The following is a 15,514-nucleotide window of genomic DNA, read 5'->3' on the forward strand; positions in this document are numbered from 1 at the left end:
GGCATGCTGCATGATAGTTGGCTTACAATGTTTGTTGGAATTGTTGGAAAAGTATATGAGAATGATGAATGATGTGGTGGAAAAAGGAAGTAGGTCATATATGATAATAGGTGATGAATAATGATATTGCAGGATGAATGATTTATAATGTGGCAATCTTAGTAACATGAGATTAGGCGATATGATATGGTTATACATGATTTTGTTTCCGTCAAGTTATATAATAAAGCTATATACTATATGCATGCGTTATAATGTTGATATGTTAGTAACACATGAATGGGAATTTGATGTTATATATTATGTCATTGTTCTTACGTAAGGTTATATAATAAAAGCATGCGGGCATTACATGAGTGGTTAGTTGAATAATATATGTGCATGATGGAAGTTGTTGTTTGGCTTTTGTAAATAGTAACATGTGGTTAGGGATACTGGTTTTACGAGTATTGAGTTGTTTTTGTTTACCTTGTTGTTGTTTAAGTTGTTTGGAAGTAAAAATCGAATAGTTATGTCGTCTGATTACAGCGAAGTTGTCTTTAAACTGTTATAATTTGAGATATATAAATGATTTTGATGTGATTCTAATTGGAGGTGATAGCTTGTTCTTTTACGATTCTAACGATAGGTCACACGCCCAAAATGACCAAGAAACGACTGAGATATGACCGTTTTACGAAAATTGGACAGTGCTGAGAAATGCGTAGAGTACTCGATCGAGTGCGCCTCTTGTTACTCGATCGATTAACCCTGGTAATTTGTTTTACGTGCTTATGACCTTCATATACTTGATCGAGTAAGTAACTTACTCAATCGAGTGACATGTACTCGATCTAGTGACCCCTGTTTTGGGTCATATGCTTGTATTTTGACTTCGTTGCCTGTTATGTTTAATTCAAAGGTGTTCTTTTGCTTCTTTATGCATTGTGTTACGTATGTATTGGTCCTGATGCGTAAGCTACCTAATCTTATGAAGTAAGGAGTGGCACCAGTAGTGAGTATGAGTTCGGTGGGAGGACATGAGTTATATGTGGTTATGATAGATAGTGGAAAAAGGAAAGGAACTTTGATAAGCTGATTAAGGCATGGAGCATGTTTTGTGAGATGAGATGAGTGATATGATTGCGTGTTGAGTAATGTAAAATTAAGTGAATGTGGGCAAGGGATGATGTGAGTCTAAGGAACGTGAGAATGAAAAGATTGAAATGAAGGATGTGGATGGTAGCAACTTGAGTTGTGTAAAGAATCATGGAGGGAGATGGCTAGGAATCGTGTGGGTTAAGAATATATGTAGTGAAAGGTTGTTTTAGAGGGATTGAGAAGAGTGGTATATAGTGAACTTAGTGGAGACATGTCGCGACGTGGATTTGCAGATAGTGAGTGAGTTTGGGAATTTGTATTATCAAGAGGTGAAAATAATGTGTGATTTCCTTGGGCAAGTAACGTTACTGATTGGTGATAAGTGTGAGTGATAGCATAATAAGAGAAGATCCATGGAAAGAAAGAGTGAGATGATATCGATATGAAATAATGGGATTTGAGTTTTCGAGCAATGAGAAGGTAACCGGAGCACTAAAGATTTAGATAGAAGTAATAAAGAGTTGAACTGCTAAATGGTATTGTTGAGTATAAGAGAAAAGAAGGATAAAAGTAAGCTGAGAAAAATATTGACCAGAGTTATGTGATATAGAAGTAAGGAATCGTTGAGATGTGTGATACTGTCACGAAGATGTTGGTTAATGGTATATAGGAGTTTCATGACAACATGATTAGTCATGAGTTTCGAGGAATTAAGTGAGTAAGAAGTTGGTAGAGTATCTGCACGATATGAGATTTTGGTGGAGAGTTAGATGCCGATAAAATTAAGGATAGTATTGGGAAGAGTGTTGAGGTAAATTTTGTTGGTGGCCGTGTTCCTTTATGAGGGGTTTAGTTTTCAGTACTTGTCGTTAGGAGCACCTAGACCAAAACACAATTTATAACTTCACAAACAACTCTACAATTAGTAAAGAGGCAAGTAAAGGTCGGATCCCAAGGGACGGGAATTGAGATGAGATTTTCGATTGCAACTAGTGGTGTCTAAGGGTGTCACAATTGGGGTTTGAAGTAGAAGATCACTAAACTAAATAGCAATAAAAGTAAACAAGCAAGATGAATTAAAAGGGATGTAAACAATCGATAAAAAGGCACTAGGGTGTCATGGGGTCATAGGGGATTCATGGGAATTGATCATACAAACATATTCTCAAATTATAAGTAAGCAATTATTGTTGTGATGGATTGAGTTGGTTTATATCTTACAATCCTAGGAAAATTTGGGTCCCGGAGCCGAATCGATTAGATTGTACAACACCTACAAGTCGACTTAATCTTCCCTACTCAACTATATGCATGGTCTAATGAGACTCGAGTTGGTTTATGTCTTACAAGTCTCATTGAAAAGATAGGTGATGGGTAAAAAATGCAAGGATTCATAGGCTCGCATTTCATCAAACATAACATGTGCATAAGTTGAGATCACAACAAGCAAGCAAATAAACTATGAAAACATATTAATTTAAGCATGAATCATCCCCCATGTTGGTTTCCCCTAATTACCCATTAACCCTAGCTAAGGAAACTACTCACTCATTATCATGTTGAACATGCTAGCAAGGTTGTCAATCATACCAACAAAGTGAAACATGATGAATAAATGAAGATAATTAACAATAATTAAAAAGGGATTAAGAGAATTATACCTACTAATGATTCCAATAATAAAGTAAAGAATAAAAGAAGTACTTGATGCTTGATTGGAAGGTTGTCAATCTCCCAATAATAACCCAAATAATCTTCAATTACCCAAAACAAAGGATGAACAAGAGAGAGATTAAGGAAATGAAACTTGTATTAAAACTTGATTAAATGTTGATTACAAGATTAAAGAGGGATTTGATTGATATTAACTACACTAAAGATTGCTAAGAAGAACATGCTCTTCTAATTAGACTAATGGGGTATTTATAGTGGGGATTAGTTACATAAATTAGGGTTTACTAAGGGCTTAAATGACGATTAAGTCCTTGAGGAATCGCCGGTCTCTAGGGAGACTCCGGTCTCCTTTTCGCCGGTCTTAGAAAAATATGCGCATCCTTCCTTGAAGCTTGTAGAAGACGAAAAGGCTGTTAGGGAATCCGGGCGTCCAGGGCACGGGACGGGCGGATTTTGGTGAATCTGGACGGGCGTCCAGAAGGGGAAGACGGGCGGATTCTGGGCGTTTTGGACGGGCGTCCAGAAGGGGAAGACGGGCGGATTCTGGGCGTCCACAGGGGGAAGACGCTCGGATTGTGGGTGCTGGACGAGCGTCTTGTGGACAATCCGCCCGGATTGTCTTACAACTTCTTTCCTTCTTCTTTTCTTTATTTTTCTTCATAAAATCCTTGAGGATTTCCTCGAGGATGCAAGGATCTTTTCTCATCATTGCCCATCTACTATAGTATGTACAAAGGCCTTCTAATCTTGTCTTCTCTTTGATGCTTGGTCATTGAATTCAATCAATTTAGCTTCATTTTGCCATGAAAATGCAAGGTTTGCACTCCTTTCCTACCAAGGACACAAAACCTCAAAGAATATGCAAAACAAAGGACTAAAGACAATAAATGACCCAAATATGCACTAAAAAGCATGGGAACAAGGCTAATTCGGGGGCTAAATATGCTCTAATTATGGTCACATCAGTTGGTGAATTTGATTTTAGTTATTTGGAATGTTAACCGAAGATAGAAAATGAACTGCTATATTTAGAGGTGAGTGTAAGAGGTTTGATATCTGAACGGTGGTAGTGTTGAGGTGTTGTCACTAGTGGTTAAGGGTGATGATAAATAGGAAAGATGGCCAATCTAAAGAGGTTGATTTTGTAGAGACCGGATTGATATGTATGGTTGTGAGGAAGTATAAGGCGTAGTCTTAAGAGGCGGTTTGTAGTAGTGAGTGTTAGCTGTATGGTTATATATGGCAGAAGGTGCTGGTCATGCGAATGGAAGAATGTGTATGAGGGGCATATGAGTTAAGCTCGGGAGAGAGGTAACCTTTATCAGATGGTAACTTACGTGATCAGGATTGACTGGTTGAATGTCATTACGGGTCTAATATGTATATAAATGTTTGTGTGAGGTTCTGACCTCACGAGAAGTGGTATGGTGTGATAGTTATAAAGTTGTTATCTGAATGTGCTCTAATATATGTTGGATACGGTAACCTAGTGGAATGATGTTTAAAAAAAAATAAAAATAATTTGAGTGATCTGGCATGGCTAGTTATACTTGTATGTATTCATGATATATGTTATTCCGTGATATGGTAGGGGGATGACATTCATGAGGTTCTTATCTGTCTAATTCATATAATATGTTGCGTGGTGATTTAGTAAAGTGGATTTGAGTAAATTTTCTTGTCCGAGAAGTTATACTGAGTCGGTGTTTATGGGATTGTATAAGTTGCGATGTCTATCGGTGTGGTTGTGGTGCCTCGGGTGGTGACCCGGGCACGGTACTCCGTGTTGTGATACGGGTATTTTCGCGCTGCGGTGCGGCTGTTGGTGACGGTGTTGCGATGCCGTCACCGGTTGTGGTGGAGTAGGCGGGATGATTACGATTTGAGTCTCGAAATTACATATCAGTTATACATAGTTGTTGTTTTGTTTGCTGTTGTTTCTTGTGAGTTTCAGTTTGGACAGATAGACGGTTGTTTTGTTTATTGATGTTTCTTACAAGTTTCAGTTTGGGAGTGAGGGTAGAGTATGATATGGAAGAGAGCAGTGTATGTTTCTGTTGCCGGCATGGTATAGCGATATTCTGTTGATGGGACACGGTTGTGAGAGGTTGTTATAATAATTTTGATCTTGTTTTAAGATGAGGCATCGGTAGACATAGTCATGGCGAGTGATTCGTGGAACATGTGTTGTAATGATCTGAAAGCTGCAGGTGGTTCATAATCTTTTGTTGAGATAGTGAGTGTAGGGTGTTAGGAAGTGGGGTCATGTTAAGTCATGTATGAGTTTTGCGGTAATGAAAGAAAATAACTTGAGAATCTAGTGTGAGTGTACGTAACAAGTGTGGATCGTGAGTTGTGCTTTTGGCGATATGAGTTTTATATAGTTTATATAGAGAGGTATGTCGTGTTGCGGTAATGTGGAAGAGTTAGAGTATTGGTTATGATAAGGATTTTGTGGTATTGGTTAGATGGAGTGCAGAATGAATTGAGGTACGAGAGCTGTTTAAGTAAGAGAGCCTTGGATATAGGAATGGTGAGTGTTTAGATTATAGGCGGTCATCTTTGACATGCGATGGTGATGAGGATAATGAGAAGATATGGCCAATGATTTAGTATTAGTGAGTTACGAGGACGTAACATTTATCTTAAGAGGAGTAGGATGCGGCAAAGAGAGTTTGATGGTTGTAGATGTTGTAGTAGATTTGGAAGATTGAGTCTTAGTGAAGAATAAAAGATGGATTTGTATTTGTATTGTGGTTGATATTGTTAAAAGGCCGGACCGGAAAAAATGGCCGTGATTGTAGTCCGGTCCACCATTTTCTAAGTGTGATGTCCCGGGGTCCGGACGGTTTGGACCGAATGCCGGAATTATTGTTATTTGCATTTTTTTCTTAAAAGATTTTTATTCCGGTCCAAAAGATTGAGTCTTAGTGAAGAATAAAAGATGGATTTGTATTTGGTCCGAATTTTTCTAATCCGGTCCGGCCCGGTCCATGAATTTTGTGGATTCCGGTTCCGGTCCGGTCCGGTTTTGGACCGGTGCCCACCCCTAATTTGGTTGATATTGTTAAAAGGCCATGGCCGTGATTGTAGTAGTGTGATGTCCAGGAGTGTGAGAATTCGAAGATTGAGTCTTAGTGAAGAATAAAAGATGGATTTGTATTTGTATTGTGGTTGTTATTGTTAAAAGGCCATGGCCATGCTTGTAGTAGTGTGATGTCCAGGAGTGTGAGAATTCTTCGATAGTGTTGACAGTTGGGTGAGGATGTTTATGAGTAAGATAGTGTTGACAGTTGGGTGAGGATGTTTATGAGTTCGATAATGTTGACAGTTGGATGATGATGCTATGAGTGGGAGTAAACTTCGAAGACGAAGTTACTTTTAAGAGTGGTAGAATGTAACATTCCGTTTGATGTTTATGAGTGTCTTGATATTGGATTTTCTAGTAGATGTTATGTTACGGAGCTAGCAACGTTTGTGGACGGTAGTTGGTAGTGTATGAAGTTAGTGTCGAGAGAGACATAATGTAGTTGATACGATATCGTGAGCCATGTTTTGAAGGTAGGAATAGTTGGTGGAATTGGTGTTACGAGTCATGATCTGTAGGTTGGAGTTTTGTTTTGAGTTTTGGTATGTTGTTGTGTCGGAGTGGTGTTAGTGTGGTTTGTTTTTGTTTATGGGTTGGAACTTCGGGGACGAAGTTCTTTTTAAGGAGGGAAGACTGTAATACTACGGTTTTATATGTCTTTGGGTACTCTATCGAGCGGGGCTTACTCTTTCTAGTAAGTAGCTTTTTACGCAAAACAGTAGTCTGCCTGTAGGGTACTCGATCGAGTAAGTTGGGGACTCGATCGAGTAAGGGTCACTCGATCGAGTAAGTCACTTACTCGATCGAGTAAGTGTGTTTTACGGGGTTGTTTTGACGGGTTTTGCTAATAACGCGAGATTAATATAAAAGGTTTCCGCCAGTTTCTTTAATCACTTTTTAACCTTTCTAAACCTTTTAAAAGAAAAAAAAAGTTACGTAGTTCTCTCTCGTCGCGTTGTTGGCAAATCCCCAAGGCTAGGTTCGTCGGATAATCTCGTTCTTTACGCCGTTGTGATCATCGTGTCAAGGGTAAGTTCCTTGTATAATTTTTATAGCATTTGGTTGAGTTTCTTTAAAACCCTAATTGGGTGATTTTGGGGGTTTTGGGTGATTTGTATGTATGTGGTTGTGATTGTATGATTGTATGTTTGATAGGAAGTGATTTCATTGAAGAACGATTTTGATTAGCTGATTGTGACGATCTTGGCGATTGCTATTCCAGGTAGGGTTTCCCTACTCAGTATTGGCTACATATTGTATTGGTAACTGTTGTGGTGATTGTTGATTAATCGTTATGTTGGATTGGTTTTGGTGATTGTTGGTAGTATCTTGTTGATTGATTGTATAACTGTATGTGATCTTCGGGGTGCTTCCCTGGCTGAGTGGAGTCACTTGTGGGAGTGGCTTCACGCCCTTGATTCGCCTTTTGTGGAACCCGCCACATAAGGGATGTGCACATTAATGAACATGGGTTTATCGCTCGATGGAGATGAGCGGGGTTTAGGTGGGAACGGCTGCGGTCCCCCACTGGCGGCGAGGAGTACTTGTTGCGATGGGTACTCTAGCAGGGCTACACACACTAGTGTGTAGTCAGATATGTGGAGTTGGAGATGGAGTTGTGGAGATTGTGTGGTGTTGATTGAGTTGTTTGTAATACTGTTTCTCTGCAGCTGTTTGTTTTGTGTAATCAGTACTGACTCCGTTTAAATGTTTTAAAAACTGTGGTGATCCATTCGGGGGTGGTGAGCAGTTAATGAGCAGGTATGATTGATGCGCATGGGATAGCTGGGTTGAGTCATCACAAGCTGTTTTAGAAGCCTTCCGCTGTGTCGAACGTTGTTCTTTAGCTAGTTGGTTTAATATTTGAGAACCTTTGTATTTTCTTTTATCAGTTTCGTTTTGGTTGTATCGCCTTAAACTTTATTATTATTAAAGTACGTTTCGTTATTGTCTATTTGATTATCATTGCCTCGGGTAACCGAGATGGTAGCATTCTCATGCCTTAAGTGGTTCTGGTAAGGCACTTGAAGTATGAGGGTGTTACAGACTCGGCCCGAACGGGTCAAGGGACGGACCGCCTCAGAGTAGGTGAGCCCATGCACATCCGAATGGGGGGATGAGTCGGGCGGGGCCTGGTGGAGGTGTACACGGAACCAGCCTAGCGTAGGGTCAAATGGCGGACTAAGGGCGGGCCTAGGCGGGTTTTAGAGTTGGGGCGGGCTAAAGGGGGGTGGGGTAGTTGAATGTTGGACTTGGGCACAACCCGTATGAATGGGCGGGTCGGGTGGGCCGGTCTGTTCACGGACCAACCTGGCCGGGTGAAAAGTGGCCAGATTGGTAAGCCGGCCCGACCCTTATCTTTGACGACCCCTAGTCGTAGTGATGAATGACCATGAATCCATTAGTGAGCTGGTTGTAAAAAAACAGAGGATAATGAATGGATAGGCAGACCATAATGAAGGTCATCCAATCTCCCAAATCATCAGCACCACTCTACCATTTCAAATTCCCCAAATTCCCCAACTCACTGAATTCACCATCACATCTGTCTCTTAATCCCAAGTCTAACTCCATCTGCCTGTCATCATCGTCACCACCAACGTCTTCCACTCTCCTACCCAAGGCTTCATCTTTCACTGGTAATTCATTACTTTATACAGTATTTAATTTTACGTAATTTACTGTTTCATACATAATGCGGTATATATATGTCAACGTTCTGTTTAAATTTGACTGATTTGAATTTATTGATTGAAGAATTGGAAACGACGTCGTCTAAGGGAGTTGGGCAAAATGATCTTCTTATTGTTGGACCTGGTGTTCTTGGCCGCTTAGTCGCTCAACAATGGCGTCAGGTACATTTCTTTGAGTTTCACTGCCGTATTTATAATTTAGACCTGACAAACACGTCACTTGGGTTGGCTTATTTACGACATGACTCGATTGGGGTCGTGTCTTTCCGGCATGTTGTATCACTTTGGATCACAATTGTATAAGTTTTTGTCTCTAATCACCTATTTCGTATTGGCTCATTAACTCATTTCCCGTTTCAAGGCTTGGCGGTCTTAAAGAATTACGCAAGGGTTGCTTTTATTGGATATTTCCCCTAAATATGGGTTTTGTAGATTCATGTTTTTTGTGCTATATTTCAGAACTAAAGTTGATGCATGGATTATGATGTATATTGTTTAATTGCCTAGGAATTTCCTGGATGTCAACTCTATGGACAGACTGCTACTACTGATCATCATGCTGATTTGCTTCAATTTGGGATTCTTCCTTCTGTTAAGGGATCGAGTCTCCCTCGCCAATTTTCCTACGTAATTTTCTGTGCTCCCCCGTCAAAGAGTTTGGATTATACCGCTGATGTCAGGTGAGCCTTTAGGTGATTGCCGTTGCACTTATATATGCTCATGTTGGTATTAGATTTCCGTACAAATAATCTTGCTTCAAGTCATTCACTTATAATAATTGACGATTAATTGTGGTTAATAATGTCATTACTATGGGATATGATGTCTAGGCTGATGCATTCAGAAAGCCTTGGCAAGTTGGTATGTATATATCGTGTCAAGGTTTATAGTTATTTTGTATTCCCTAGTAATTCACTTTAATGAAATTGTTTGTGTATCCTATCAAGCTTTATAGAGCCGGAGAAACGTTCTCAATCTTTCTATAATGAGGATCCAATTAAAAATCACTTCAGTCTCAGCTGAGAATTTTTCATATACTCAGTCATGAATATCGCATTTAAGACATAATCCTAATTGCTAGAAGCCTTCCTGCTGGATACAATTCTCTTCCTTTTATAGAGTCCTTCCCTACATCATAGATACTTGAGATACATCTTTTAGCTCAGCATTTTCTTTACGTCTTCCTAGTTTCCATACTTATAATTACATTCCTATGCATTTCTTTTGTGTACTCCATGTCAACAAAATCATATGTGTTGTCATCGATTGTTATTAACCGTAATGTAAGCAGGGAAGCGATGTCATGCTGGAACGGTGAAGGCTCCTTTGTCTTCACGTCAAGCTCTGCACCATATAACTGTACGGACAATGGGTATTGTGATGAGGTACAGAATATGCAGTGCCGCATTGCAGTTATTGATGCTTGTGCTTTTTTTTTTTTTTTTTGCACCAGCGCTTCTGATGGTCTCATACTCTCTCTCATCACTTTCAGTTCAATTCTTTTTATTCCTCGTTGGTATCCTGATTCATTCCTACATTGTCCCCTCTTAATGTAAATATTAGATATGTGTTTGTAGAACGATCATCTTCTTCCTCCATTTGGCTGGCCTGTCTTATGCTATGCTGATAATCTCTTCCCCTTAAAATTCCATTGCCACAGAGATATTTAAATGTTGCTCTATGATACTTCTAAATGGTTTTGGTGAGTGAAAGGCAATGATTCTATCCAGTACACTGGATTCCTGTTTTTCAACATAAAAAAAGAGTTGTTGCTGGAGATATTAAAAACCTATATGAGCTGATTTCCTTGATAAAATGACAATATTGTATTTATAAAAGATGTCAAATTAGATAGAATACAAATTTATCTAATTTGAATAAAACAAAAACTCCTAAAAAAAATTCTAAAATTAAGATGCCACGCTTCAACATACCCTCTACTCCTCTAGTATACAAATGTTTCTTAATACAACTTTTCACAACTCCACACGTTTACAAAGCTAGAACCATGTTTTCTGCTATTACTGTACTAGGTTTATGTATTTCTGATATTGATGAAACATCTGTTTGCCTCCATGTATTTACAGGACACTCCTGTGGTACCATTAGGAAAGAGCCCCAGGACTGATGTTCTCTTAAAAGCGGAAAATGTGGTTCTAGAGCATGGTGGCTGTGTTCTTCGATTGGCAGGACTATACATATCCTTTAGGATTCTTTCTTTTTGTTTTCTCTAGATATGCACGACAAGAATTTATTAAAAAATCAATGTGGAATAGAAGTAGTATATTATTACTGCAACCTCAACTCTTCATACAAAGCAGATAGAGGTGCTCACACATATTGGTTGAATCAAGGAACTACGGAACTACGTCCAGATCATATTGTTAACCTCATACACTATGAAGTAAATCATTTTTCTCTCTCACTAATTTTTTTACTGACATATGTCACTGATATGCTAATAGTTTCCAATTGATTTTAATTTTTCTCTTGTGGTTTCCTTGACCATCATATCACCTTCGTGATCCTGGCTTCAATATGAAAATTCTGGTTCATGGTATTATTTAAAAGTGGCTATAGCTGCATGTCTCTTAATTATTTGTTGGACAGAAATAAAATATTTTAAAAAAGGTCAAACTTTCAAAGCCTACGCATGTTTCTTTGATTAAGTTTAACTCTTGTAAAACTTGCAAATCTCGCAATCTGGCTATCTCACTTTGAGACTTCGCTTTGAATGTGTATCTGGTGTCCTCCGACCCTCCGACTTGACACGACACCATGAGACTCCATTTCTGTCCAAAACCATGACTTTTTCACAAATTGACTATGTCCGACTCTTGAAACCAAATCAGAGAACACAGCTTGCTAGACAAGGCACACATCCTTTTTCCACGATGGCTAGAGGCAAACATTCGCTGCAGCACATTACTCTGCATCATCGATTCTGATTGACCTGGTGGTCAACAATTTAGATGTACTTGTGGGTGCTTATTTTGCTAGTTTTGGGAGAAATAAGGAAGTGAAATCTCTTTGGAGATCCGCCTACTTAATTCTTTGGACCCTGTGGCTTTCAGAAATTGGAAAAAGACGGTTAATCTTCTTGCTTGCTTCACTATTGTGTCTTAGCTAGGCTTTTTATGGGTTGATTACTCGATTTGACTAAGATGATGGAAAATCGACTAAGATGGTTTGGCCATGTGAGAAGGAGACCTATGGACGCACCAGTTAGGAGGCTGGAGACTTGGAGAACAGAAAAGATCCCTAGAGGTAGAGGAAGACCGAGACAGACATGGTTGAGAGTGATAGAGCACGATATGAGAGTTCTGGGGCTTGAGGAGAGTATGGTGACGGAGAGGGCACAATGGAGGGAAAGGATACATGTGGATTTTTAGTATTTGATGTTTTTTGACAGATTTAATGTTTTTTTTATTTAATTTAAAGAAATTAAATTATTTATTTTTCTCTCCTTTATTACACTTTTTCACCAACCACTTTCTTATAGATTTTACCTGGTCCATTCCGGATCCTTAACTCTATTTCGGTTTTTAAAAATCGTTTTAATCTTTTCTCTCGATTTAAATTTTAAGTTTTTATAAAAGAAAGACGGAATTCGATTTTAAAACCCCTAAGTTTACCTTGACTTTCCATTACATTTTCGTTCTTCCTTTTTGTTTTTCATCTTCCCTTTTTTATTCGCATTTTGAGGCGTGCGTTCACCCATGGACGGTTCGAAAGGATGATTCATGTCAGCCGACCCCAAATCATTTTGGGATTAAGGCTCTGATGTTGTTGTTGTTGTTGTATTACTCGATTTGACTAATTTTAATTACCACTAGCATAGTGGTAGTTATTTCTTTCCTCATTTTTTTAGAGAACATCTAGCCCTGTACTGCTGTATATAATTTGTTTTCTTTTCAAGCGCAAGTTTTCTTGTCATAAAACTAATAAAATTACTCCATATAAACTTCTAAAGAAAGCATGTGTATATTTTAACTCCTACTCAGTTTGCAGTATGCTGTTTGAGATGGCTTTTCTTTCTATATACGTTTTTCAGAACTGCATGAATATATCATATCTACCACTTGTTTGACTCTTACCAAAAGTCAATTTTAGCAAAAAAAAAAAAAAGTCGGGTGAATCTCTGGTGAATATCATCATCAGTGATTTTCATAATTGTCCAACACTGACTTTTGTCGAAGAAAAGATCACTCATGATTGATATTTGTTGGAATTTTGTTTTCAGACATTTGGTGAGAGATTTGGAGAGAAGTCTTTGAAAAATTAGTCAGTAGGAGTTCTATAAAACGTTTATAAAATACTCCGTTGTTATTACTGCGGTTGTTAATGAACCTTTTAATTATTTGTAGAAAGTCAATTAGATATGCGTTCTGTTTAGTAATTAGATTAAGCTTGTGTACCAAACACTGATCCTTCTGTTCCTCTGCCAGGATGCAGCTTCCTTGGCCATTGCAATCATGAAAAAGGATCTACATGGAAGGGTCTTTCTGGGTTGTGACAATCATCCTCTCTCAAGGTACTTCTTTGGCCTGGATTACTATCTCTTCCCCTTTGCGCATTACTTAATGTCTTCTTGTTTGTCTGTCATGTAGGCAGGAAATTATGGACTTGGTAAATGAAAGTGGAAAATTCAGCAAGAAGTTTGAGGGCTTTACAGGTAACTAGACTTCTGTTTGGTCATCTCATATTTAAAGCAAAAATTATTACCTCTTCACCTCACTTACCCTTTCGATTTTTTGTGCATCCAAATAGAAACGACCCTTTTCTTCGAGTAACAGATAAATGAATTTTTTTTTGTTGTCCCTAGATTAAAGTACTCGCTCTATTTCACATGTGATATACTGATATCTTTATATACAAATTCTAAAGTAAACGCATAATAATCATATTTCATCACTAAATCTTAAATATGACTTATAGAAATAGAGACATTATAAGTGAGATTACTTACTCTTCTTGAAGAATGTTGTATGCGTGCAACATAATATAAATTTTATAAAATGAGGTGCATATAACTTGAAATGTGAATGTTGTATCTATACAACGCTCTTATTTGAGTTTTGTGAGATGAAGGGAGTATTACATCAATCCCCAATTCATTCTTCCCATATGACTTTAGTGGTAAAGAGATGACTATGGTGTGTTTATCAAAAGCTATGTTATTTGGACTTGGGTTTGGGTACCATAGCTCAATTCTACCGCCAGAGTGACCACGTCAAAACAACAAAGTTTTTAAAAGTAAAAGTAAAGAGATGTATATGAGAAATAAGGCTATCAATCAATAAATCTACTCTCTTCAAGTTCAAATGTCCTAATCCCACTTCTTTTATGAGAGTGATTTTGAATTTGTTGGTGGGAGTACTAAATGTAATTCATATAGAGCCTCTTGCTCAGTTGGTCTACATCTACTTTTGTCATGTGCGTCTAATTTTTGGGTCTTCTAGAGAAGTGTGAGAGTGGCAAGTTTCAGGTTCAGTATCCGTGGACATGTTTTTGTGTGTGGTGTTGAATGTGTGCATCTCCGAAAGTAAGGAGACAAAGAACCATAACCACAGATCAAAACAACTACACCCCTGAAAATTTAATACTCTAGCTGTGAATCGCTGAAGAAGCTAGTTCGTGCTTTCTACCATTTATAGCGGTGTTCAAATATGCAGGTGTTGACGGTGTGCTTGGAAAGAGATTAAATAACACCAAAACCCGAGAAGAGCTTGGATGGCAACCCAAATTTGATAGCTTTGCTAATTTTCTTAAAGCAATGTAAATGTGACGATTGGGATACTTGTATTAATTGCCCGTCGATATTGGATAGTTAAATGTTGAGCCTTATATATACAGTATTTGCTTTTATTATATTCAAATGAATGGTTGTAAGTTGTAACAATGTGTTTTGAGTAGTTTTAAGAGGATCTTTCGTTTGATTTTTTGATGGAGGAAATTTACTAGTACATAGATTATACATCAGAGGTAGTATATCTGGATTTTGTATTTTCTGAGTTTTATAATAATTTTTTGAGTTTTATTTAAAAAAACATGAGTTTTATTATAAAGTTTTTGAGCTCATTCATTTAAATATTAAGCAAAAAAAAAAAAAATACAACATTGCTAAAAAAATATACTTATAAATTCAATTAATTTTTAGTTGTGTCATTAAAAAATTATTATAAAACTTATAAATTTAAAACGCTAAAAAAAGATACATATAAACTCAAAAACCAAAATGGTGTGAGGTAATACATCCGATGCGTAATCCTTTTTCTCGAATTTTACCTTTTGTTGGCACCAACAATTGCCGACGAATAATTTGTACCCATTGTAGAGACGTATAACGGATCATTAATAAATCACACTTCTCTCTATATTACTCATAAAACTAAACCCTAGAACATAAAGGACAAAAAATACTCCGAAAACAAACGAATCTCACTAAAAGGGAGACTTTTATTGATTAATTTGTAACTTTTCCTATTAGTAACTGATAAACAAAGCTATTTTGGGGCTTACCATCGTTTAATTATCGATGGAAGCCCCCGATTGATTGATGGAGGCTAGGTTTTTAGAGAGGAAAAGGAGAAATCGGTTATATATTGAACAACAGTTTTACACGTAATTTGAGTTGATAAGAATAACATTCTAATCAATATATTACTTTAGGCTTTTTTGGGGTTGTTCGGTTACTCTCTAAAAAACACATAATAAGGTGCTGTTTGGCCAAGCTTAAAAAGTGCTTTTGTGATTGAAAAAGTAGTAGCTTGGCCAAACATGGTAAATTAGAGAGTTTTAAAAGTGCTTTTGAGAAGTCAAAAACTGATTATTCACCCCCAAAAGAAGAAGTAGATATTTACTACTTCTACTTCTACTTTTTACATAAAGAACCAAATAAGCAAACAAAAGTTGTATTAGAGTAATTAGGCCAAACATATAAATTTTGTGGGAAATCGCTTTTACAAAAGTATGGCCA

At 37.6% G+C, this 15,514-nt stretch overlaps 1 protein-coding gene across 1 annotated transcript; it reads left to right on the plus strand.

Annotated features, from left to right (window-relative positions):
- Positions 1-8,209: 8,209 nt before the first annotated feature.
- LOC141657455 (uncharacterized) lies at positions 8,210-14,474 on the plus strand. The gene is made up of 9 exons (XM_074464704.1): positions 8,210-8,481; positions 8,600-8,697; positions 9,043-9,215; positions 9,827-9,920; positions 10,623-10,733; positions 10,850-10,939; positions 12,984-13,069; positions 13,146-13,210; positions 14,211-14,474. Exons 1-9 carry the CDS (start codon positions 8,280-8,282, stop codon positions 14,315-14,317), a joined length of 1,026 nt encoding a protein of 341 aa, XP_074320805.1. The 5' UTR covers positions 8,210-8,279; the 3' UTR covers positions 14,318-14,474.
- The last annotated feature ends 1,040 nt before the right edge of the window (positions 14,475-15,514 follow it).

The sequence above is a fragment of the Silene latifolia genome, chromosome 5 (genome assembly GCF_048544455.1).
Source record: "Silene latifolia isolate original U9 population chromosome 5, ASM4854445v1, whole genome shotgun sequence".
NCBI lineage: Eukaryota > Viridiplantae > Streptophyta > Magnoliopsida > Caryophyllales > Caryophyllaceae > Silene > Silene latifolia.